The sequence below is a fragment of the Acanthaster planci genome, linkage group LG04, assembly GCF_054643075.1.
Source record: "Acanthaster planci isolate LZ-2023a linkage group LG04, COTS_SCS, whole genome shotgun sequence".
Lineage (NCBI taxonomy): Eukaryota > Metazoa > Echinodermata > Asteroidea > Valvatida > Acanthasteridae > Acanthaster > Acanthaster planci.
The window spans coordinates 2,513,375-2,539,059 of record NC_141780.1 but is presented as its reverse complement, the minus strand read 5'-3'; the positions used below and the strand labels follow the sequence as shown (position 1 = coordinate 2,539,059).

At 42.3% G+C, this 25,685-nt stretch overlaps 1 protein-coding gene across 2 annotated transcripts; it reads left to right on the top strand.

Annotated features, from left to right (window-relative positions):
* The first annotated feature begins 257 nt into the window (after positions 1 to 257).
* On the top strand, positions 258 to 24,949 carry eea1 (early endosome antigen 1). 2 transcript variants are annotated; one of them, XM_087136067.1, is made up of 37 exons: positions 258 to 455; positions 1,834 to 1,896; positions 2,566 to 2,739; positions 3,047 to 3,051; positions 3,265 to 3,322; positions 3,969 to 4,028; positions 4,496 to 4,553; positions 4,992 to 5,098; positions 5,598 to 5,684; positions 6,184 to 6,195; positions 7,841 to 7,899; positions 8,394 to 8,534; positions 9,199 to 9,304; positions 9,672 to 9,809; positions 10,267 to 10,404; positions 10,544 to 10,713; positions 11,144 to 11,237; positions 11,400 to 11,453; positions 11,627 to 11,728; positions 12,165 to 12,293; positions 12,767 to 12,901; positions 13,889 to 14,017; positions 14,650 to 14,784; positions 15,423 to 15,521; positions 15,768 to 15,875; positions 16,070 to 16,156; positions 16,475 to 16,639; positions 16,743 to 16,820; positions 17,009 to 17,092; positions 18,006 to 18,143; positions 18,589 to 18,678; positions 19,243 to 19,374; positions 20,180 to 20,365; positions 20,764 to 20,947; positions 21,294 to 21,348; positions 21,763 to 21,982; positions 22,190 to 24,949. In XM_087136067.1, exons 1-37 carry the CDS (start codon positions 408 to 410, stop codon positions 22,310 to 22,312), a joined length of 3,951 nt encoding a protein of 1,316 aa, XP_086992193.1. In that variant the 5' UTR covers positions 258 to 407; the 3' UTR covers positions 22,313 to 24,949. The 2 variants fall into 2 exon arrangements, with proteins under 2 accessions (XP_086992193.1, XP_086992192.1); XM_087136066.1 differs by lacking the exons at positions 258 to 455; positions 1,834 to 1,896; positions 2,566 to 2,739; positions 3,047 to 3,051; positions 6,184 to 6,195 and having other exon boundaries at positions 3,180 to 3,322.
* The last annotated feature ends 736 nt before the right edge of the window (positions 24,950 to 25,685 follow it).

Here is a 25,685-nt window from a genome sequence, read left to right as displayed (position 1 = left end):
CTTGTAATCATGCAAAATAGGCATTTAAGCCAAAGGAACACTGAACGCAGTCAGACCGGTAGTTTCACTCACTTTAAAGACTATAGGCCAACAGGTGGTTTTAATGTTAGGAACAATATTTGTGTTCGATAAACAGACAAAAACAAAATTGGGAACCCTTTTGTTGAAATTCTTGGCGCCGGGCAATACTTTTTCAACAACAGTTACAAAGTAGGACGCCCTCTGTCACACAGTTGTTGGCGCGGCATTATCACTTGTGTACGTGTATTAAACTCCACCCCCTCTTCGCCCGTAGTATAGTAGTACACGTACGTTCCGGGTCGCGCGACAAAGTTCAATTCAAGGTGCTTTATCCGGGAAATTTTGTCTCAGACTATGCCCATTTGGAGCATCTTTGAGGATTCAAAATGGAAGCTTTAAAGAGGTTGAAGAAAAAGACGAAAGATGCAGTTGAGGTAAGTAGATTTCAGGGTTTAGTCCGTAGGCTTACACGTACATGTACATGTATGTACCGGTACCGTACCTGTGTGTATACATGTACGTAGCTTCAGCGTGAGAACTGTAAATCGTGTATTTCCGACACTAAACCATTCGAATTTTTGTATTTGCACAACAGTCGAGCCTACATGCTGGTAAACTTGCCAAGCATTCCGTTTCCTCAAGATAGAGTTTAACGCGACTGTTTTCCCTTTTGAAACAAATTCAGCATATTCGATCTGGAGAGAACTAGGCTCAGGCTTGGTTCCTCAGATTCTGAGTCAGCTCAGAGACTAATAGTAGGCCCTATCATAACATTTATTGGCCTAGGCCAACTGCAAATTTTTGCTGGTGGGTAGGTGAATTAAGGGCAAACTAACAAACTTAAACACAACAACACAAACTGATGGCTGACCGTGGGTTCAAATCAGCACCCTTACATTGGCAGCTGTACTCTTAATTGTCATGATTGTGTTAGCGTACACTGTTATGTTACATGAATTAACATGATTGAATGATAGTGTTACGCCCCAACTACAGCATAAGTCCCAACTAGAGTGCTACAGTTGGGCCGGCCCAACTACAGCAGAGAGGTCCTGTGTGCATGATGTGCCCAGCATGTGCCAAAGTCATATTGTTTACAAATGTCATGTCATTGGTCATAGGGCTAGATGAACAGATGAAGTGCCTCATTTTAGATGAATCGTGTCAAGTGTGAGACACATTGACTTGGATAATGTTGAGACATTTTCCACACACATTGGTCAACAATAGTTGGGCCAGCCCAACTGCAACACTACAGTTGGGACTGTCCCAACTATAGTGGGGACTTATGCTATAGTTGGGGCGTAACAATAGTAACTGCTTCAGTAATGTTCAAAATAATATGTGGCCAGTTCTTGGTATAGATTTGGTGTGATTGGTTGATCAGCACAATTGCACAATTGTGTTGGGCTCTCACTTGATCCTGTATGAAATGTCTGCTTACACGTTTGGCTACACCTCCTTTTTCGAAATAGTCCTCAACCGTAAATTTAGAAAGAAACTGCACTTGTCTAAAGGTGAAATAATTGCAGATTGCAGTATGGAGTGATTGTTCAAACTCACACTTGCCTCCATGGCCTAATCACCTGCTGTTCCCCCAGTAAGGGTCAAATCCTTGTGACGCATCTCCTGAAATTTTTTTCTTCCAAAAGGACAGTGAGCAATTCCTTCTTGTTTGAACTCAGATTCTACGCTGCTGGTAAAAATAGCAAAATGACAGTCGGGGACCGGCACAACCGGTTTAGTCAAACATCCACTGCCTAATACACACATACCCTAAACACTCGTTTGCATGTGGGTTCTTTTCCACAGGGCAGCAAAGGTGGAAGCCCGCAGCAGTCACGGCAAGAAACGAAAGGGGCTGGAGAACAAGAGGTATATTTCATAATCTCCAGAATGCCTGTTGCCCCTTGGAGCAGGCCCTGCTTTGAATATGCATGTTCAACTGATTAACCTTTGACCTTTGGCACTTGTTTTCAGTCTCTGAAATTGCACTGCATAGAGGGATTTCACATTAGCGCCGTCTGCGCATATCTGCATCGAAACCGAGGCTCTAGCTGAGTTGAACTTAATCGCGCGCATCTGCGGAGTCCACACAGTACATGCAGTATCTGGTTCGTAAGTGTGATGCCACTTCAGTTTAAACCACGCCCACTGCCCAAGATACAGAACCATCGCAGGTATGTTAGTTCGCGGTCAATTGTCGTTATTTTTTCTTTGATTTTACATGTCAAGTCATCCTGAAAGACTCTTCCACAAAAATTTGCATCCTGAAAAGTCTGAATTTAACATACCTTCATGTATTTCGTGTCTTGACTCCTTACTTTCAATCGTCTGATCGTATTAAGAATTGAAGCTGATACATACAGCCTTGTTTTCAAACGCGGAAGTGCGCAGATCCACGCTAAAAGCGTCGTATTGGGATCCCTCTATGGATGCTACATTGTAAGAAAACAATAAATTATGGCCAGACCCTGACCTTATGTAGGAACTCAAGGATGTGACATGTTTGAACGGTTTCATCCCTATTTCTTGCACATGTAGGGTTTTATTTGCCCTGTGTGTATGGTCACGCTGTCTTCACCCGAACAACTCCAAGTTCACTGGGAGTCAGTTCACAATACGCCTGCTGCAGAGCCGAGTCCTGCCCCTTCAAGTCCATCCCATCATGCCATCCCTGCTTCCATAGTGGAATCGTCTGGACAGCATTCGTCGATGGTCAGTATTTCTGTATAGTCAGCACTCAGTCTAGGCTTTGTTGTGCATTGTAATATGCGGTACATTGTTGCGTTGTCTTTGGTCTGACATAGTTTTTGTTTTGCCAGTGAAGTTTAATGCCCCCTCAATTTTGCCTCAAAGAGCCTTAAATTATAGTAAGAAATCCTCAGTTCTTTGTCCCAACTCCTAAATTTAGTCGCCATCCAGAAAGTGTATCGGATGTACACACTTTCATACTTTCCAGTTTTCATTTTCTTCTTCCGTCTTTTTTCTCGGTACACGTGGCTTGCAACAATGTTGATAACAGAACAGGTAAGCACAGTTGTTGCATTTTTAAAAAACTTTCGCAGTTACTTCAAACTCTCAGCTTTTTACAGTAAGATGTTTGAATGTAATTATATGCAAATGAAACAGACCTGTTGGTTGAATGTATAGCTACCGTACTTCATGTGTAATGTTGAGATTACTTCAAATATATTGTGTGGTACAGTGTTGGTTGTAATAAATTTCTGTTTTGTTCATCAGGGACGGCGATGTGTTGGCACTCAGGCAAGAATTAGAAGACTTGCGAGTTTCATTAAAGGTAAATGCAGGATTGAAAAGAATTTACGTCGAAGTTTGGTAGTTTTATACAAAGGATCATTACCCTGCTTGTCAGATACAGTAAATATTGTTGACCTTTTTTGATGGTTTGAAATAAGGGAAGCGTTAGTCTTGTTTTATTAGGGATCGCACACCACATGCTTTCATGGGTGTGGCCTTCACCCTATTGAGGGGACGGTATCTTTGTTAGGACAGTTCAGACTGAGTTTTGGGGCCAACAATCTGTCCCCCGTTTCACTTTTGGTCTCCACGTCGTCTTTGTTTGAACATGTGTCACTTTGCAGTCCCTACAGCTGCAGAACAGCTGTCCATGCATTTGCTCATGCATGCATGGTTTGTGGTACACACCACCGAAAAGTGAACAAATACATTGACTTGTCCCCCCCGGGGCTCTGGTTGCAAGGTTGAGGGGGCATGATGGGGGTGCAGTACTCCAGTGTCCGCCTCGACTTTCTCTCGCCTAGTCGTTTGGGGCGGAGCTTTAGCTTTGAAATAGAGAGCCAGCATTGTGAATTTATGTAGGTTACCTTTTCAAATGAAACTCTGCTCGTAAGTCTGGAGAATATTCTCGACCTTCTTCATAATGTTTTTAAATATTGATTCTAAACATGGGCGTGCTTTTCCAGGAGGAGAAATGGTATTCTGAGGAACTCAAGAAAGAAGTGGAAAAACTACAGCAAGGACAAGTAAGAAAACGAGCCAAATTTCCAAGGGCGTAGCTGGGAAAATGTAACCCTACCTTTCCTTAACGACCATGTTCGTATCAGATGTGTTGATGTTGATTGTCACACACAGCACATTCCTTTAGGACACATTACCAACAGCCCTAGGAAATAATGCACCTGTTATCATTATTCTTTGATTGTTGTATGATATCATTAGTGAATGTGAAATCTTTTTTTACTTCACTTTTAATATCAACTGGACATTGCTCTGGTCACTGCCCGGCTGTGTTAGGCACTGTTTGCAAAGACAAATTGACATTCCTAGAACCGAAAGGCCCTTGCCGTACCGAAACTGCTTTTTTCTTCTTAAAAGGAAGTTAGAGACCCTCGTCTCTTCAGGAGGAATTTTAGCCTGAACAGGTATTGGTCAGCACCTGTTGACATGATCTTTGTTTGCAACAATCCTTTTTTGGGCATTCATTGTTTAGCCTACAGCAGGTGGAGGAGATGTCAACTTGAAGCGAGCGGAAGAAGACAGGACGATGTGTAAGTATCTCTTCATTCGAGAACACAGGTCAGGGCGAGACTCCTTCAAAAGTTTGTTTGCTGTTTGGAAGTCCTGGAAGGAAACTGTGGGGCCATTCTGTGATCTTGGAAATCTCTAGATTATTTTCAGTTTTAGTGCTCCTGAACCTTGATGCACCACAAAATCTCTCTACAGGTGGCTTTGTTAGGGTGGTGGAAGAGTTACTTATAAATTTTAGACTGGTGCAAACTTCACTGCTAAAACCATATGAGTTAAAACTAGTCAGTTCTGTCGATGCATCCCCTCACAGTGGTGCTGAATTGTAATGATAATTAAAACGAAAGCCGCTCATTTACTGAAGAATTGTAGTAGTTTTTGAATTACAAACAGTTGCTTCATTATAGCTGGTGGTCTGCCTCATTCATTTGATTTTTTCACATGGGTCCTCTGTCTTGTAGTGTCGTCCGAAGTTGTCTTGCTCCGTCAGCAGCTGGCGGAATCCATGGATAATGCTAAAGCTTACAAGACTGTCAAAGACGCCATGGAGCAGAAAGCAGCCACTCTGGTGAGGAAACGCTCTGGCAAATTGTTGTATTGCGAGACTAAATGGTGCCGTCGGGAAGTTTGACTGTCGATACGAGCTTGAAATTTGAGCGCAGCCTCATTAATGCTCACCTGGTAACAAATCCAAGAGTTGTCAGCGTGTCTTTTGCCTGAGCTTGTACAGTTTTTGGAAAATGTACTCTATCTTACAACCTTCTTCCCCGAGCATAATCTTTGCATACTGCATGCTGTTTGAGCAATCGTAGACCATCAACAGCTTAATCGATTTCTCTTGCTAGACGTATCGTTATGTCTCCTGATTGATTTGGATTGAATGGACAGCTTTGTCCAGAGTGTTTGTTTGGTAGAGAATGATTCTGTTAAATGCTAGTGACAATGTACATAGGCACATTCTATAGGGAGTGAACTTTCCATGGACTGTCTTGATGACACACTCTCTCTTGTTTTTTATCAATGCTGAAGTTTTTATCAACTTTTTTTTCCCTTCTGCTTTGTTACAGGCAACTGAGGTGGTGACGTTGAAATCCTGCTTGGACGAGGAGAAAGCACTGCATAACAGCCTGAAGGAAGCCATGCATCAAACCCAGGTGGGACTGAGTTCATCCACACCGGGGTTTATCGGCAGGAAGTGTTTGATGAGTTGGGGGGGGGTGTAAACAGCTGGTGTGCCCAGGAGTCATTCTGATGTGGGGCATGTGACTCACAGGTCTCCTCACTGCTCTGATCTGTGCATTCATGGCGCAGTGGACTATGTGATCACGTATACCCGTGCTCAGGGACAAAACAGGTGCGCTGGGTCGATACTAGGACCCAGCCTGGCACCCTTGCGGAGCACCCAAGGGCATGGTTGCCCTCAAATATGGGCTGCGTGTGCACACATGAGAACATGTTTGTTCCCTACTTCTGGGGGCAACATGCATGTTGAAATACAGATGTCGTGGGGAAAAAAATGTTACGGGACCCTTCTCCCTGCCATGCTGTTGTCCAAACAAAACGCACCCGCTTTCATTCACATATACCCTCTCTTTACTTTACAAAAAGAGGAAATGTTCTCAGATTTTTCACATTTCTTCTTTTACTCCGTAGACCGCTGCCAGAGTAAGTTGTTCACTCTTTGTGATATCCTCAAAGCTTAAGTTGCTTGGATCGTGTTACTGTACGTGTGTATTTGCATGTAGCTTGGGCATGGAGCGTGGCTATGAGTTATTGAGTTGTCCAGTGTAATTATTATTTTTTTGTAAATTTTGCCAAGCTGTGTTCCCCTTATTGACTGAATCCAAGGCAATTCAACATTAATACTCATAAAAGGAACTGTGTGTTGGTACATGGAGCCATTATGTCGATTGCATATGTAATTCAGTTATTCTATTTTTTCCGTTTCACTAACATAGCCAGGTATGATTAGTTTGACCCCAATGTTGTCAATCACCCAATTTTATTTATTTATTTGTTTAACATGCTGTAGGGAGGGTTAAAGTGTTCAAATGGGTGTCACCAAATTAAGTTTTTGAACTAATCGTGCTCAATAAAAGAGAACATCCAAAACTTGTCTACACTGTACATAGGTACAGATGCACAGAACGTCTTAAACATACCTGAAGGCAACATCTTAGTGGGCTTAGAGTTTCTGTCAATACCTGTATCATGGAGTTTGTTGCCACAGATTTGAAAAGGTGTAGCCTGAATACTTCCATCTGCGTCTGAAATGATTTGTGCGTTCATTCATCGAATGTATTCAATATGATGTAATTTCAAACCGCAGTGTTAACCGATTTGCGACGGATGACGGTAAGAGCCACCGTAAAAATTGAGATCCTCAGTCTGCTTTTCAGCTATTATTCTCGGCCCACGCTCTAGCGAACACGGTGAAAGAAGGCAGACCCTGGCTCTTGTATATATGGTAATTGGTCTTTGTGTGTTGCCAAGAAATGAAAAGGCGGAATTTGCATCATAATCACCAGCTTCACAATAGTCCCCACTTTGAAAAGAGGCAACGGGAATGTGGAAGCGTGAGTAGAGCCGCATGCCACCGAACAATGAGCCTTTTCACTGTGTAATTCAAAGTGTGCAGAGCATGCAGGGCCACAAACCGAGAATTTGTGGTCTGGCAGGTGGCCTTCGTGGCCAAGCGAGGCTGGAATTCTCGGAGTCGGCTTTCAGAAAAAAGTTCCCGTTGTCAAGGGGTTAATGGATACGGACTATTCAGTGTGTACAGTGTGAGATTTGATTTGGTCAGGCAAATGCACTGCACTTGCACAACGAGAAGATGAATTTGAACCATCAGAATTATGGTTTTGCGTCAGATTAAACGTATGAAGGCCTTACCGTCAGAAACAATACAGATTTTGCATCCGCTACATGTGTGACTTTCTTGTCTATGCTCAAATCAAATTTTACAAATTTGATCTTACTGATTTATATACTGATGAGAGAATCGTGAAAGAAGCTTTTGTTTGGGGCTTCATTTCTTGAAATATAATTGATATGTTCAAGTTTTGGTTTTTATAAATTTTTGAGAAACCCTTCCATAGGCAAATCAGGAATTGAACTCTAGCCAAATTATTTGTTAACATAGCTATTTGTTGTTGGTGTTCCAGTGCGTGCAATAAAGTATGCGAACACTTCCCTCCCAAGTGATGACTCATGTTGACACCTCTGGTCACATAACTGACTATAAACCAAAACAACTGAGCCACTCTTGATCATTCTAAAAGGAAGAAGATTTTGATTCACGTTTTCACAGATTGAGCTTCAGGACAGAGACGCGAGAATGAAAGCTGTCCAGTCACAGCTGCTCCAAAGGTACAAAACTCGCTGTCTTTGCAGATTTGATTCCCTCTTTTGAGTTTCTCCGAAGCCTTATTTTTAATCATTTAGAATGTTGAGGATATGTTTGCCGATGACAGGTGATGCCAAGAGTATGGGATCGGGGTAATTTGTATCACCCAATCTGTATTGCCTGATTGCTTGAGCTGTCTGCGTTGTTGATTGATCTTATGTGAAATCTTTCAATCCAGCCATCATCGGTCGATCTTGTTTCTTTATTTCATGTCTGGGGGAGATTGTGTAGCGGGGAGGTCTGGGGTTTTGCACAAGCTGGACCAATAGCGTCGTGCAGTTGATTGAAAATGCAAATCCAGTGATAACACCCAACACTCCCAACTACTGGCAGTGGGCCAGGACATAGTAAACGTCTCCCCTTGTTCTGTAGTTAAGTATAATGTTAGTACACAACAGTCATGTGACTCATGCACTTGATGCACTCAGACCATGTATCTTGAACCTGTTGTATCCAGGCCAGGTGCAGATGACGTCATGGTCCTGAAGAAGGAGCTGGTGTCGGTGCAGATGCTGATGGACGAGTTGTCGCTCGCCAATGAGGCAGATATGAAAGAGTTGAAGGAGAAGCACGAAGATCTCAAGGCAGAGCATGAAAAGTAGGTTCCTAGGAGTGATTGGGATAGAATTCTTGTTATTGAATTCTTGTTTAGATCAATCTCCAGGGAGACATACCATCTTGCTGGAAATGTCTTTTATTAATTTTGAAGGTCACTTGACAGTTTTTTATATCTCATGTTGGGATCTGTTTTCAATGCTGAGAAAGTTTACTCTTCACACTCTAATTATTTTAGTCCAGATTTGTTTCTGTAATTGCATTCAAGCCAGTCCCTTTTGTTTTGAGTCAGAGGTGAAACGACTGTTCAGGTCAAAAGCATGTGTTCCGAAAGTTGAAAAAAAAAAGGGCATAATTGTTATCATATTTGAAAGGAGCTTGTGTTTTGGACAAGAACCAATGCTTACTCAAGCCACAAGTTGAAAGATGTGAATAAGCTCGGTGTTTTGTACCCCATTGAAATGAAAAGTGGAAACTGATGGTATGTCTTTGGAAGAGACTTGTTCTGTAAAGACCTTTATAAACTAACCCTCGAGTTAAATCCTTGTGCGCCGTCTTGGTAAATGAGATATCTTGTGGGAAGCCTATTTAATCAGGCATTTCCAGGCATCTGTTTTTGCGACCATGACATTTTCTGTTTTGGGTTAAGTTAAACCCTAACAGAACATTACACATTTTCCATGCATCCATTCTGTCTCCTCTTGTAGATTGCAAGCGTCAGTTGCTGACAGTAACAGCGGCAGCGAGGCCCTCAAAGAAGAATTCCAAGCCAAGATGGAAGAGAACGCAACCCTCTCCCAGCAACTCAGCGAGGTAACACCGAGAGCCATTCAACCCCACCCTCTGATATTATTTTCTGTTTAGGAAACTTCCTGGACATGCCAAAATTTATTGAAAATCAAAAATTTAACCAAAACGTGACAAACTGACAAAAAAAGACAGTTGGGGCAAAAGGAAGTGAGCAAAGACAAAAACAGGTATTTAACTCAGCCTAGACCGTTGACATGTTTGAACTTAAAGTGAGGGGCCTGGCCCATGCAAAGTACTAGTGCTTTTCTTATGTAGTCTCAATTCAGTTGAAGGATTGCGAGACTAGGTGTTTACATTTTGGCCAATTTTTTGGGGGTGGTGAAATTGAGGTCCAGCTGTAGTGAATGAGATGTATCCTCCTCTGAATCAGGTGCGCGGTCAGTTGAGGGACCAGGAATCGGCCTGCAGCAAACTGCAGCAGGAGTTGGACTTTGCCAAGCAGCAGCAACTGCAGCAGGTGGCCAGCAAAGAAAATCAGTATTCAGAACTGCTGCAGCAACTTGAGCAGGTAACGCCCGAAGCAGGTGTGAATGAATGTCTCCAAATCAGACTAAGGTTACCAAGCATCTTAGTCCTAAACTGTTACTAATTAACTTATGCCCTTCACTCTCTGAACACAATGCTGAATTGAGCCTCCTAGAAAAATTTGAGTTCATTTGCCAAGAAAAAAAATACGCCCCAAAGTTACAAAAATTTCTTGGAGCGTACTTGACAACTGTTTAGCCCCTTCAGTCATGGTGGGATTCTTTTGACCGCGACTTTTGGGCTGCGGTATGCCCAGTATGCAAAGCTCTGTCCAGCAGCAGGCCCACATTGAAACCACAGGTGCATGATGAGTAGAATGCATGTGTGGTATGCACTAATCCTCACTCAAAACCGCGGCTGTAGCAGTCATCCGTCACAGAGGTTAAACAACTACCCCATGTGGTTTGAGATTGAGGTTGTTTAATTTTGTTTTATATTAGTCCAAATCTTCACAGCAAGAGATGGAAGCTGAGATAGCCGAGGTTCAGAAGCAGTTAGTAGACAGCAGGCAGTCAGCGGAAGAGCAGCACGTACAGCTGGAGCAGCAACTTGCAGCAGCACAGCTGCAGATTGCTAAGGTAGGAGGAAGATGATGTTTACTGCACTGTGAATTGCACGGATGCTGGCTTTTTTGTCAAATGTGGACTCGTGATGTATTTACTACAACACTCCGTTTTGACTCTGCCCATTTATATTCCAACTTGCCCAACCCCCCAGACTGAGGGAAATGTGAACGAGAAAGATGCTCAGGTCTCCGACCTTCAGCTTCAGTTGGACATGCTACAGCAGCAGCACAACCAGGAGTGTGTGAATAACGACGACCTGCGGTCGCAGCTACGAGAACGGCAGTCGCAGATTGAAGACCAGCAGCGCTCACTAGTGGACAGGTAAGACCCCGCTCACCTTCAGGGTGGTGTGTTGTGTCCAGCTGTTCCTTGGACAGATGCTATTCTGGAATCATTGAGTGCCCGTTATGGACCAGCCCATCAGAATAATTCTTTTATTCTTCTGCAGTCTGGGTTACCCTTCAAATTACAGTTTGGGTTTATTGGGGGCAGATAGTATAGCTGAGAAATGCTCAACTTCCTCATAGATTGATAGATTTGAAGGATTTGATAGATCGGAATTGTTTGATAGATTGGAATGGTTTGATAGATTGGAATGATTTGATTGATCGGAATGATTTGATTGATCGGAATGATTTGATTGATCAGAATGATTTGGGCATCTTTTTTGTTTTGGTTTGACTGTGTTGCTGATTGTGATGTTTTACAATTTCTGACTTTGACAATTTTCCTTGTTTGATTGCCACTACAGGCAGGACAAACTTGCAGAACTGGAGATGTCCTTGCAGAAGCAGAGAGATGTAGCTGAGAGGCTGGAAGGGGAGAGAGCCGATCTAATGGCCAAGGTACAGAAAGGTCAAAGGTTGATGTGTGAGAAACAGGTGTCTTGTGTCCCTTTGTTGGCTTTTTGGTGGTTTCTGTGGGAAGGATTGTCATATCTCATGTTGAGATGATAATGTGTTGCATTTGATACAACAAATTCTGTGTTGATTATGTTTGAAATTTAGATCGAGGCTGGGGAAGGGATCTCAACAGCCATACAGCAACTGAGACAAGAAAACGTAGGTATTCACATCTTGGTTTCCATATTCATATTCACATCTTGGTTTCCATATTCATTTGTGGCGATACAGTTTCTCTAAGTAGCATTTGAATTATTTAGTTGTTTGGAATGGTCATTAAAAATGGGTTTTTCAGTTGATGTAGTAATTGTCAATGATCGGAACTTTTGCAGGAATGCTTACAAGATCAGATATCTGAGCTGGAGTCGACTAAAGATAAGCTTACTGAGGAACATCGAGCAGTCAGTGAGGACCTTCATAAGCAATTACAACAGGTGAAAGGAGATGGGATGGGCCTCAGACAGCTGTGACGGTCAGGAAGTAGACCAAAAATATTGATCTGTCATCTGCCCGAACTAGGACCCAGTTCATGGCTTTGCTATCACCGCAAAATTTTGTAGTAATGATCAACATGCTGCGCTTACAATGCTTGCCCAAAAAATTTGTGCTGAAGTAAGCACAGAATCCTTGGTTACCAGATTTACCCACGGGCATAACCCAAATTTCCTTGTGAACTTTAAGAAATATGCAAATCAACAGCACAGAATATTTTTTTATCATTTGCAGCTTACACCTAAAAGTACTCGGGCAAAGTGTAGTGTGCTGAGCTGTGAAATTTTAATGCCATGTACGTTGCCAACAACTGGATGTGAGTTTCAATGATCAATTTCAGTAAAGAACATCAATTTCTCTGCTTAACAACATTTCCAGACTAAAGCTCAGGTAGAGGACCTTACAAAGCAACATGAGAGAGAAGAAGCCAACTTGAAAGAGACAAGAACAAAACTGACCACTACTCAAGAGAAATTGGTTAACACTGAAGCTGACCTCAAAACCAAGGTAGAAAAATATTGGCTGTTTTGAGCTCTCCCCGACAGTAATTGGTTTCACAGCGTGCAAAATCTTGTACTATGAGCAGCGTATCAAATCTTTGCAAATATTTCAAGCTTTGAATTGTCAAGGTGGACATCTTGAAATACATCTTGAAATCCCATCTTTACAGATGGAAACTCTGATTTATATTGAAAGTGAAATGTTTTAGCAACTGTTTGAACTAAAATTTGTCTCATCTTGCAAACACCAATTTACAGTTAGTAGACATAACTTGGTCTTGAATTTGGATATTTATAATGTTTAGTTTTAGGAAATATTCCATTAGCAACCGTATTTTATCGTGAATCTGCTGTTTATGAAATGCATTCCGTTTAATCTGAAGTTTAAGAGAAGCACAGATGGACAAAGCATCGACGGTAACATTCTGAAAACAATTAAAGGTGCCGATATCAGGCACTAACTTTTTTCCCTCACCCCAGGGAGAATTGCTTTTTGCTGCCGAGGCCTCCATAGCAACTCAGAGAGCTGACCTGGAGAGTCACCTGAGAACGTCGCAGGCCGGCCTGCAGGACAAGCAGCAAGAACTCCACAAGATACAGGAGCAACTAGAAAAGGTGTGAACGGAAGCGAAATACAGGAAGGCCAGGGCACTGCAAGATTGACCTGTCACCCGTATAATGACGAGGAGTAGGGAACTGGTTGAAAAATATGGAGAGTAATATCATCATTGTGAAAACATTTAACATGAAGGTCCAGAATTGATGGACTTTGTTGGCATATTTTGTAAACCTAACACTCTTTTTGCACCTTAATTTAACCAGTTTGCGCCGGGATTATATATCCATGTTGATTCTGCTGGGCCGGGGGAATTTTCATTTTTTTTTGGCTTTCAGAATTCTTTAAAAATTCATAGCTTCATCTACTGGATGTTTACACCCACACGAATGACTCTCTGGTGGCTACTCTAATCTGACAGACATTTATTGACACCTGAGTATTTCAGCCAGACCTGCGTCCTTGTAAAAAGAGCCCAGATTGTGCGGTGTTATGTAATTTTCTTTTGTTCCCGAAACTGGCACAGTGCGTTGCTGACGTCTTTTCAATAGGGGCCAGATTAGCGTGCAGTGGTATTGTATTGCTCACTGGAGTGCTTCAGCGCTTTTGTCCCCGGTGGTAATCCACTTGCGCTGAATGTCACAAACAGTGCTTTAATATTTCAAAACAATGACAGATTTCCTCCCCCACCGACAACTGAAAAAATGTTGGCAATTCCCTGCAGCTTAGTTTTTTGTTCTGAGTATGACCTTTTGTTACAAGGCCCAGCTCTTTGGTACGGCTTCGGGCTCCCCGGCTTTGTGTATAAAGCCTGGTATGAAGTGCTTAACAGCAGTTAATAGAAAAACTCCACAAATGTTATCATTCTGTCAATGTTTCTGGCTCAACAATTTTACAGTATTGATGAGGACCTCCTCAATCTGTTAATTGTAATGAAACAAGATTTCAAAACTTTTCATCAGAACCTTGAAAATACTCAGAGATTAGGGTTTGTTCCATAGGTGAAATCTGTTTAGAAATGCTGAGTTTGCTGTCTTTTCTTTCAGACTCGATCAGAATTATTGAGCACCAAGGAGCAGCTCTCCGACCTGGAAGTCAAGCAGACCTCCCTGCAAGAACAGTTGACAACCTCAAACCATCAGCATTCCTTGTTACAGAATGATCTACTGGCTAATGTAACAAAATAGTGGATACAAAACCAAATTTGAAGGGGGAGGGCAAAATTGTTTTGATGGCCAAAAATTTTAATTTTGAACGGGCTCTCTGAGGGGCAGGGCTAAAGTTTGGGGCTCGTGACGTGCTTTTGGAAGGGAGGGAAATAAAATAGGCCTAAAAAGTGCCTTTCATTCATTCTCCCGTAATTGTTACCCCTTTTTTCGGGGGGGTGGGTGCCATTGACCCCTTTGGCCCCCATCTGCCAATAAGGCGAAGGCAGTAACATTTCCAATAGAATCAGTACACATTGTATGGAGTGGAGCCCAAAGCCGGCAGAAAAAAAATTCGTGGATCTGATTAGTGCTGTGGTATGCTTCCTGCTCTTCTCCTGCTGTGACTCAGGTTCAAATCCCGCCTTTAACTATCATGAGGATCTAATTATTCAGTCCTCACCTGATCACGTTAACTGTTTTTTAATCTTCTGAAAGTAGCCCCAGCAACTTGTGAAGCTTATGAGGCATTTTGCATCTCGGAAATTTCAGTTTAATGACCAGTAGTGGAGTCACAACCTCGCCGTTTTTTGAGCTGATTATCTTGTAGTTTGATGAGAGAGCCACTTGACAACATTGTTTATTTTATTTATTTCCTTCAGGTGAGTCAGCTAGCCCTTGTTGAAGAGAACAAGAAAGAGATGGAAACTCAGCTGAACGGTCAGCTGCAGTCCCTACAGGTGAAGTTGATTGACAGAGAAGAGGCATTCAGCAAAATGGCGAGGGACTGTGAACAGGTGGGTGTGCTCATGATGAGCAAGAGGTTGTAGTGGTGAGTTGGACGCGGTGAGATGGACGCGGTGAGTTGGGCCAGCAAGGAGGTGTGGAAAGAAAGTATCAGATATCGCACAGGATTGTGACGTGCACAGATGCTCATACCCAATCCGACAGTGGTGTGTATGTGGTGGTGAGTGGTGAGTTTGGGGTCACCAGTAAGTTGTCATTTTATGGCCTGTTGAGTGATGGGTGTTAAATGTGAGGACTTGCTGTGGTGGGATATAGTTACATACCAGCGAGTTCTAGTCCTCAGGAGACTAACTCATTTAATAGTTGTGTTGGCCCTGAGGTGACTTCACTTTGGGGAATGTTTTTCTGAAAAGAATCACATTCAGCAAAGTGAATGATTTCTTAAAACGTGTCGGCATTTTTTTCAATTTTTACCCTTTGTGACACTGGATTATTGTAGTCCTTGGATTGTATAACAGCCAGTAGGTTTGACTGCTCTCAGTATTCAAATGCTGTCAAAAACAACAGGTAGCCTTCTGAATAAAGCTACATGTAAATGCCCAAGATGTCATAAGAAGTTTGAGACTCATCACTCATAACTCATCATATTGGATATTTGACGTTGGTATTTGATAAATTCATTTTTCAGACAAAAGAGAACAATGCTGCATTGATTTCTGGACTAGAAAAGGAATTGGAAACAACCAAGACTAAATTGACGGAGACACAAACGCAGTTGCAAGAACAGGTACATGTTTATGGATAAACCATTTCCCCAATATCCTTAAACTTCCATTTGCAGTTTTTATGGCAAATGAAAAGCATGTTAGTCGTGGGTTACTTTTCAGCAACTCATTATTATGAAGATCTTTTTGTAGGTATAAATTGCAAAAGTTAAACCTTAGGTAGTTTATTGCAGTTTAAGTCTAAAAACCCATGTTTCATTCAATTTGGCGGGAATGACAAAAATTGGTTTTCGTTTTGAAATTCTCAGGTGGCCAAGCTTGAAGAACAGAGGATGTCCGTTGAGGAGTCGTTATCAACAACCCGGCAAAGTCTCCAGCAGAAAGAACAGGAATTCACTCAACTACAACAGCAAAAGGTGACAAGTTTGGCTTAAAATTCCATTTCAATTACCAGGGAAATAAGCACCACGTGGTAAAACCAGAAGTTACACATTTTACCAATTTTTGTGCGTGATTTGCTTTTACCGATCAACAATTTACCTAGCTTTCTTGTGAAGAGAAACTTGTTGGTTCTGATAGGACTGACGTTGACCATTTCTGTGTGTTACAGGCTGCAGTTATGGTACAAGCTGCTGAGAAAGTGGAGAAACTTAACGCTGATTTACAGAATACACAAACTGAACTCAGCCAAGCCAAGGTGGGAATTCTGTTTCGAGAGCTTTGTAAGCTAAGGACATAAAAGTCTTGTTTGCTTCAAAAATACAAATTTATCTAATTTGTATATTTATTTATAAATTTGTATATTTAAATAGATAAATTTTAAACTGTGAAATTTCAAGATTTTGTTTTTTGGTAGAAAATGAACAATTGAAACAATTAAAAAAGTAGTTGTTCCTAAATGAACAATGTTTCTGAGGAGTGAGGCTTCCATAGGCTGTTTTGGCAATAATTGATTGTTTCTGTAACTAGGGAATCTGGATGGAGTGAAGATCACTTGGTTTTAATTTCCATTCAGACCAATTTGGCAGCCAGTCAGCAGTCCATTCTTGAATTGACGGAACGCCTCAAATGCCTAGAAACCGAGAAATCAGAACTGCAGGATCAGTTCAACGTGGAGCAAGACGTAGTGGTCGCTCTCAAGAAACAGAACACGGATCAAGAAACGACAATCGCTCAGAAGGTAAAAGAAAGCCAATTCTCTCACATCGCCTGTTTTTATGGAGCAAACCCGACTGAAGTCTGCAGCATTTTGTCTGTAAATCCAACCACTCCTTCTCCGATAGGTTGAGTTGTGTGCCAAGTTGGAGAGACAGTTGGAAAGCAAGGACAACAAGCAGAAGGATTTACAGCAAAAGATAGAGGTAGGTCAATTATTTTGTGGAAATCAGAGACAGTGTCGCGGAACGGAACATGCTACAGAACTTTAAACTGAGTTGAATCCGAGAACAGGCCTAGAGCAACTTGAATCCGATGCAGATCACTTCTCTTGTGGCACGGGTACGTGAGCTACCCATGCAACCTGACTTTGATTAATTGATTTCTTCATCAGGTGCTTGAGCAAGAAATTGCCAAATCATGTGAACAGTGCAAAAACTACGAGTCTCAAGTAGTCAAACTGCAGACCCAAGTCAAGGTAAGAGATAACTTGATCAAAGGCTACCTGCTTCCCCTGTTATTATCTGTAATTTTGTATACCTAAAAGTAGTTTGGCATAATATTGTATTCATAGTATCGTGACCTTTGACATAAGCTGACTGCTCTTTCACTCACAAGCCTGTCAAGACATTTATGATTTGTCAGTTTACATTGCTATTTAATTTAATTGCTACTTATAAGTTACTTGACAGTGTGTAACAGTTGTATTTTTGCCATTCCAAGGAAGTATTGGATGCAATTGTCCATGGCCACTTGGCGAGGAGTATTCATTTGCTGGAAATATATGTGGTTGAATTGATATTTATTAATGTAGGTACTAGTCAGAACCAGTGTTGTAATCGAGACCATGCACAAGACCAGACACGAGACCAGAGACAAGACCATGCACAAGACCTGATACAAGACCAGATACAAGACCATGCACAAGACCAGACACAAGACCAGATACAAGACCATGCACAAGACCAGACACAAGACCATGCACAAGACCATGCACAAGACCATGCACAAGACCAGATACAAGACCATGCACAAGACCAGACACAAGACCAGATACAAGACCATGCACAAGACCAGACACAAGACCAGATACAAGACCATGCACAAGACCAGACACAAGACCAGATACAAGACCAGATACAAGACCATGCATTTTGTTGCAGCACATTTCAGGAACTTGTGACTTGAATTCAGACTTGAGATCTTGTGTTGGTCTTGTGTGGTCTTGAGAAGGTCTTATAAGTGGTCTTGACTACCACTCTGGTCAGATAGGATATTCACCTGGCCTGAAATTTACGCTGTTGCAAGGTGCTTCATTTAGCTGGTCTGAATGGTTTCATTAGTGGTTTATGGCATAAAACTAGTTTCAATTATCTGGTTACATTGTGTAGGATGGACAAGAGAAGTGTAAGGCCCTTCAGAAAGAGTTGGAGAATCTCCATGAGACGCTGACAAAGACAGAGGAATCCTTGGAGAGAGTACGAGGGAGTGAAGCATCGCTCATGAGCAGTGTGGAAGGACTACAGGAGGTATGGTCACAGACTCACCTGGATGCTAGTGGTGGAGTTGAGACCATCACAAGACCAGACACAAGACCAGACACCAGACCAGACGCAAGACCAGACACCAGACCAGACGCAAGACCAGACACCAGACCAGACACAAGACCAGACACCAGACCAGACACAAGACCAGACACCAGGCCAGACGCAAGACCAGTCTCAAGATCAGTCTCCAGACTATTCACAAGACAAGTTTTTCCCAAGGGAAGACAGTGGCGCACACACCCCACTCCCCTACCCCAATGCCCATGGTACTGACATGTCTGGAGTTTGCAAGCGTAAAGAATCAGAGTTGCTGGTCCTTGGCAGAAGTCTCTGTCAACAAAGGGTTTTGTTGGAATAAAACACAACAGTCTGCCCTGGAGTGAATGATAGAATTACCACAATATTCCCTTTGGTTGTGTATTTGCAGGTAAAAATGGTGTTGGATGCCAGGGTGACTGAACTAGACGAAGAGTTGAAGGCTGAGATTGGGAGATACCAGTCTCTGAAACAGGAAGATGTAAGTGTGACTTGGACCTTTGTTTTGTCACCCTATTGGTCAAAGACTTATTCAACAGGCAATCCACCTGAAAACCTGTGCCTCTTCTTTGATGACTTTTAAAAAGTTGTCTGCTATTTTAAATCCATTGCGGAACCAACTCCAACCTTCAGTTCTCGTTTGGCCAGAACAGTGATGTCACGAAGGCTAAAACAACCCAAGCACTGACCGAAGCTGAAACATGTTTGCAGTCGGGATTGCGAAAACATGCTCCTGGTATTGGATGTTTGTTTGTCACGCTACTGCCTTTGTCTGTCTTGCCATTGTCTTTTGCATTGTCCCGTGTTTCACAGTCATTTTGGAACGTTGTGCAGTGGGAAGAAAATAGAAATACCCCCAGCTCCTGGTCTACATCATAGAAATTCATGAGACTGGAGCTTCAACCCACAGACGGTGCTGGAGCCTAGATCAGGGGAAAATGAAACCCTTTGCAATCACAGTTCCAGTGAATAGCGCCCTCAACCGCCGTGCAAGGAGTCTCCGACCTCGGTCTCTTTACAATGGACAAACTCTCTCTATCCGCAGGCTGCCAAGCAGGTGGAAATCGGGAAGTTGACCGGCAAGGTGCGGGAGTTGGAGGAGGCCAAGATGTCGCTGGGTAATCAGCTGACGGAGCTTCACACAGCGTCACAGCAAGAGAAAGAGGACAGAGCCAAGGTAGGAAGTCGCCCGAAGCATCTCACGTAGCGTACGGTTTCATTTTTAGCATACTGAACAGGTCAACAAGTATATGTACATGGTTAAAGTGAATGCAGCCCTCTGTTGTTTCCCGAGTTGGGCATTTTGGTATTTCAAAGCAACATTGTGAATCACTAGTGTAGATCTGGGTGGGCTTAGCAACAACCACCAACTGCCATTTTGGTAATCCTCTTGATATCGTCATACCTGTTGAGCATCAAAAGGAACAGTGTTGAAAGTATCAAGTGTTGCCGGTTTTGTACATTGACATTTATAGCCTGCAAAGCATGCAAAGTTGGACATATTTAGGTAGTAAAGGTTTCTCCATGTACTTACACTGACTTGCTGTGCAAAGTGAAGCCTGCCGGTTGCTTGTGACAGCCTTTTTGCAACTGTTTGCATATCTGTGTCTGTATTTGGAACTGATGTGTCAGCAATGCCAATACCCCAAAGAGCTAATAATCTTGATTTATGAGTGTATCGTTTTGCCCTGAGTAAGCAATGCAGATGGCTGTTGATTGGGTTGAAGATGAAGTTTGCATTTTTAAAAGTTTTATACTTATGATGAAAAGTGTGCTGTATGTAATTTTCGCATGTTGTACAATTCAGAGTTTGTTCCCTCATATTTCATTATCTTCCACAAATCCGCTCATGAACTCGAAAATGACTGCGCTCAGGAGGCATTAAAACTCCTCCAGGCAGGGAATAGCGAGCTAGTATGCTCATCATTTGATAGGGCTGTGTGGATTTCCACCAATCGGCTTTGACTGTTTGAAATCGGCAGGAGGCGGCAGCCATGCAGGAGGCCAAACAGCTCCTGATCAAGCACAAGCTGGACCTACAGTCTCAGCTGATGGACAAGGAGACCCAGCTGGCCAAGTTGGAGGCGGAGTTTGGCGAGAGCAAAGAGGTGGCGCACAAGGTGCAGACAATGCTGAGGGATGAATCGGCCGCTTTGCAAAATAAATTAGTGAGTTATCCACTTATTATTCAAATATTTGGCTGGTTGATAATCAAATATTCAAGTATTATTGAAATTGAATATTTAGAGGTGAAAAACTACTGAAACATGAAGGCATTATAAGTAAACTTGATTGTGGTTGAATATCTATGGCTACCAGTAAGACCGCTAAGTATTTTCCATTAATTTTTTGTTTAACAATTTTTTTCTTCAGATTTCTTTGGAATATACCAAATATTTAATTGAATGGAATGCCAAGTAATCAAATATTTGGTTAATTCAACTTGACTCAGCCTTAGTTGAAGATGCAGGAATAACAAATTGGTTGGCGAAAAAAAAATTGAATTCCCTTCGTCTTAGTGCTCAGGAGGTTTGTTTCAATGATTGCTTGATGTGGATACAAACAGGCCAGTGAAGAACAAGCCAAGGCAGATCTACAGCATCAGATGGAGGAATTGGAGCAACGTTCCAACATGCAGCTCAGTGCTCTGAATGAAAACCTGGCTACGCTACGGAGCGATCTCTCACAAGCCGATACCAGGAAACAAGAGCTGGAGAAAGTTGTGGATGAACTCAGGGGAGAAGCAGCAGGTGGGGTTGGGGAGAGACGTAGGGTGATAGAAGGGTGGACAGACAAGGACAAATATAGACCGGTACGAGAAACTAGAGATAGTAAGCAGGAATTGAAGGGAAAAGTAGCAAGTGGGTAGATGGACAGACAGAAATAAAAGGTGAACGGACCTGGACAAATATAGGCTGATACATGGAACTAGAGAAAGTAGTGGATGATCAGGGGGAAGTAGCAGGCGCATAAAGAGAGAGGAAGAGGACAATTACAGGGGCGGAGAGATGTGGACAAATACTGGCAGATAAACAGGAAAAATAGCACATTGCATGCATTAGCTAAGTTGTCTTTTGTCACTGATCTTGTTTCTAGTGCTGGAAGCAACCATTCAGAATAATCAAGATGAACGACGAACCCTCTTGGAAAGGTGGGCAATCTTCCTCTGAATTGGGTCTTTATTTGTGCCCAAACTGATATTTTTACTTTGATAAATCTAAAAAACCTCAGAGTAGAAGACTGAATGAAACTACATTGTGTTCTTCAAATGTTGGCCTCATTAAAGTTTTCACGTCTTCAAATTGATTATTGTTTGTTCAATGCGCTGACTTGTCACCGAATGTGTCTCCAGCCTTTTTGGTCCGTCAGGCTGATTTAGCTCTTAAAGTTGCATTGCCAGGTCGCCAGGATCAAGTTACACCCTAGCGAATGCTTGATCTCTCCTGCCCAACTATTTTTTGACTGTGTAGGGATCCATTCATTGTAAGTTCAGGGATTTGGTTTTTAGCGTCCTCTCAGGAAGGGACACGGTGAATCAACGATGTCACTGGTTGTCTTCTTGCAGGTGTTTGGCCAGCGAGGGCGATGTAGAGAAGCTGCAGACCAAGGTGGTGGAGCTCCGTCGGAAGCTGGATGACGCCCAAGCGGCCATGCACGAGCTGGGTCGGGAGAACCAGAACTTGCAGATCGTCCAGTCCAAGCAGATGGCTCGCAAGTGGGCAGATGACACCGAAGTCAAGTCCTGCATGGCGTGCGACAAAGCGTTCTCTGTCACTGTCAGAAGGGTGGGCGCAATTATCTTCCAGATTCATTGACGAGTTCACACTGGAGGATATGTAAAATCTCGCAACACTTTTTCCTGCCAGTGTCGGGAGTGTTTTTAAAACACCACGTTTGCGGTGCCCTATGACGTGTATACTAGACGAGTGGTTTATAAATGAAAGGCTTTAAGACTGAAGGTTTGTTTGGTGTTTCCTTCCCTTCTTCCACAGCATCACTGCCGTCAGTGCGGCAACATCTTCTGCAACGAGTGCTCAGCCAAATCTGCCACTATCGCGTCTTCCAAGAAGCCAGTCCGTGTCTGTGATAACTGCTACTCGGAGCTGACATCATAACCTCCCCCTCCAAGAAGCCAGTCCTTGTCTCTGACAGTTGCTGGTTGGGACTTTCACCTTCTTTAATGGAATCGAAAAAATTCACGCCGTGATTTTCTGTGTTTTGGAGCTGGGATCGAGCACAGGCAAAGCAATGAGTCTGCCATGCTAACATTCACTTCTTGAAGTTACTACATGAGGAATGCATTCTTAAATATTCACGGCACTGTCAGGGCTGGTTATGCATTCTTAAATATTCATGGCACTGTCAGGGCTGCTTATGCATTCTTACATATTCATGGCACTGTCAGGGCTGCTTATGCATTCTTACATATTCATGGCACTGTCAGGGCTGGTTATGCATTCTTAAATATTCATGGCACTGTCAGGGCTGCTTATGCATTCTTAAATATTCACGGCACTGTCAGGGCTGGTTATGCATTCTTAAATATTCATGGCACTGTCAGGGCTGGTTATGCATTCTTAAATATTCATGGGCACTGTCGGGGCTGCTTAATCCAATAAGCATGGTAGGCACTGTGCCTAGGGCGTACCAAAAATGAAGAGGCCTGCAAAATTTCCACATGGTGCCCCAAAACACTCACATCCACATCAGTGCCCAGGATTACACGAGATGAGGAAAAAATTACCACCTCTCACTGTATTTTGGGCTAGTTAGGCTGAGTACTCATCTGCGTAAAATGGTGCCTTGGGTAGAGCAGGGCCTACAGAGTACTTGCCTTGGGCTTACAGAACACAGGTGTCCTGGGCCTCAAGAACATAGGTGCCAATCCCCCCCAGAACACTCAATCCGGCCCTGGTCACAGAGATTTGTGGGACAAGGGTCAGAGGGTCATCCAAGTCTTGACCTAACTGAAACGCTTGACACCTTTGCCTTGTGTTTTTCCAAAATCATTTGGTATGCCAAATGCACATCTACTGTAGCCCATGGCATCGCAGACGGCAGAGGATTATGTTGACTATTCTTAAAATGTCCCTGGCTGCTGTTGGCTAGACCCTGTATCAGTGCCACGCCTACTCTAGCCCATGTGGACCAACTGTTCCTTTGCTCTATCAATAACTGCATGTTTGCAATATATTTTTCTTGACCGGCTGCTCTGAATATGTTCACCTTGCTAAACGTCCAATAACTCTTGCATAGTGAGCATTCTGATTTTGAAATTTGTGATCTTCAGCTATTCTGAATGCTTTTGTGATTTTAAAAAAGTTACATATTTCTGTTGGGGAGATTTTTCATTCGTATAAGTTTTACTTTGTCTTAAAATATGTCTCGAAATTTTTGAGTTTTGAGCAGACTTTTTAAAACTAAAATAGTATGTATAGACCAATGGTGATTAGATTTTTTTATCTTTTATGGTATCAGATGCCAGATGGCTTATCTTATTCGGAGGCTTCCTTTTAATGTTAAGTTTTACTCTTGGAACCAAAGCTTGAACTATTGGAACTAATGGTTCCGTAGCCTTCTTACAAGTAATAACTAATGCAAACAGTTTGTGTCCAGAGTGCACTGGGTTGAGAAAACTAGTAAAGCACAGTGACGCAATGGGATCTCATCTGACTCACCAGGGCCTCGAACCAAGACTATCTATTCACCAGAGCTTATGATGGATGCGCTTCGTCCATGCAATTGATCATACACGCAAGTGCTGCCAAAAACCCTGCAATGCCGTTGGGTGAATTTGCCTTGGTAACGGTAGCATTTGACATTTTGCATTGTTCTGTGTTGGTTGCGTAGTTGCATGTACCTGGGATGGACAAAATAATGCCTAGTTACGAACATATTTTATATATATTGGTTACTTTTACCTGTGCAGCTTCTTTAAATTATCAGGACAAGGTGTGCTGCGTTATAACATCGAGGATGTCTCTTGTATTTTCATGTTTCCATGGGAATTGCCATTCGGTAGAGGGGGGGTAGACTAGGGTAATATTTGAGAATGGCCTTACGGGGTAAAGACGGTGACACATCTGCTGCAGAAAAATCATTCAGGTTAAACTGGAACCATCGCCTTGAGCGCGTTTCATTACTTAAGAATCTGTAGAAGGAAATAATTATTCTGTACGCTGTTTCCAAAGAGGTCATTTTTTTGTATGGCCCCAGGCCAGTGAAAACATTTCTCACATATCAGAAGATGCGTTTTTTTTTAAATGACCGTTCATTCTTTTTTAAATCGATGATCTTTTAATATTGTTGGCAACAGAAAGAATCAAGTTGCATCGGGGTTAACTTCTCAACATCTTCATCCGCATAAATTACATTTCTTGCCATGTATTTTGTAGCTGGGAATTTTGGAACAATTAACACACCTGGCATTGACTATAAACATTTTTTGTCGAAGATTAAAAAGTGTACCACTTTGTTGGCATAACTGAGCTGTGCTTTTATAGGACTCAATTTACCTCTGAAAGACACTAATTACAACGGGAAGTATACCGTAATTGCTCATTTTTTCTCTTTAATAACGCCAGTTTCGTCTTCAAATCGTGTTTGAACTGAATACTAAGATTTATAAAAACTACTGTTCCTTTTCAAATTTTTACTCATTAAGCAATTTTCAAAAGTGTTATTGGACATCGATAACTATTTCATCTGTTAACTTAAAGAAATAAACGGATTTACTTGCCATCATTAAGTCACATTGTTTGAATTTGTTCCATTTTGTTTCAGTTTCGACTCGAACTTTATTCTTTTATCAGTGCGTGTACCGTTGCTGTATATGATGTTGCTTCCACAGTTACAAACAGGTCAAAAAGTGGATCCACTTTGGAAGCTTATTCTCCTGTGAATATGTTTATCTTGGGATGGACGGATATCTTTTGATGTCTTTAATTAGCTGTTGAGTGTGCATGGTAAACTCATACGCCCACCATTGCTCCTCATTGGCGTTTTCTCAAACTAAGCAGATACATTTTTCATAAAGGACAGTCACCCCATTCTTGCCAGCCATGGACGATATTATGTGCCATTTTTGTGAGGAAGGGAAGTGAATTAGTCGTGCGTCCGAGTCCCACTTGAGCAAGCTCGTGAATTTCCCCACATCCTACTGCAAAGCTCTACACAGAAACCTTTAGAGGGGAGACAAAAACACCATCTGAAGTGACGGGAGCTTTGTGGCTTATTCAATGTAAACTATTTAAGCTGCCGTCATTGACATTAATTATGTATTGACTCCGATAATAAATACAAGATATGAAAAATGACCTGTCTACTCTTGCCAGTTGTCGGCTGGGTTTCGAATGAAACAAAACGAATTTTGCTCTATGAATTATTTACTTCCAGCGTCTACCTTTTAATGTCACCTGTTCAGGTAGTGACTGCCTCATGCAGTTCACAAAGTACATTGATCTACGCTTTTTTAAACTGTAAAGATAG

Bases quoted from the DNA above. Each gene is read 5' to 3' on its own strand.
- eea1 (XM_087136067.1), top strand. From the start codon at position 408: ATGGAAGCTTTAAAGAGGTTGAAGAAAAAGACGAAAGATGCAGTTGAG. The intron at 1,897-2,565 runs GTATATTTCATA...TTGCACATGTAG, and splicing joins AAGGGGCTGGAGAACAAGAG to GGTTTTATTTGCCCTGTGTG. The intron at 20,948-21,293 runs GTGGGGTTGGGG...TCTTGTTTCTAG, and splicing joins ACTCAGGGGAGAAGCAGCAG to TGCTGGAAGCAACCATTCAG.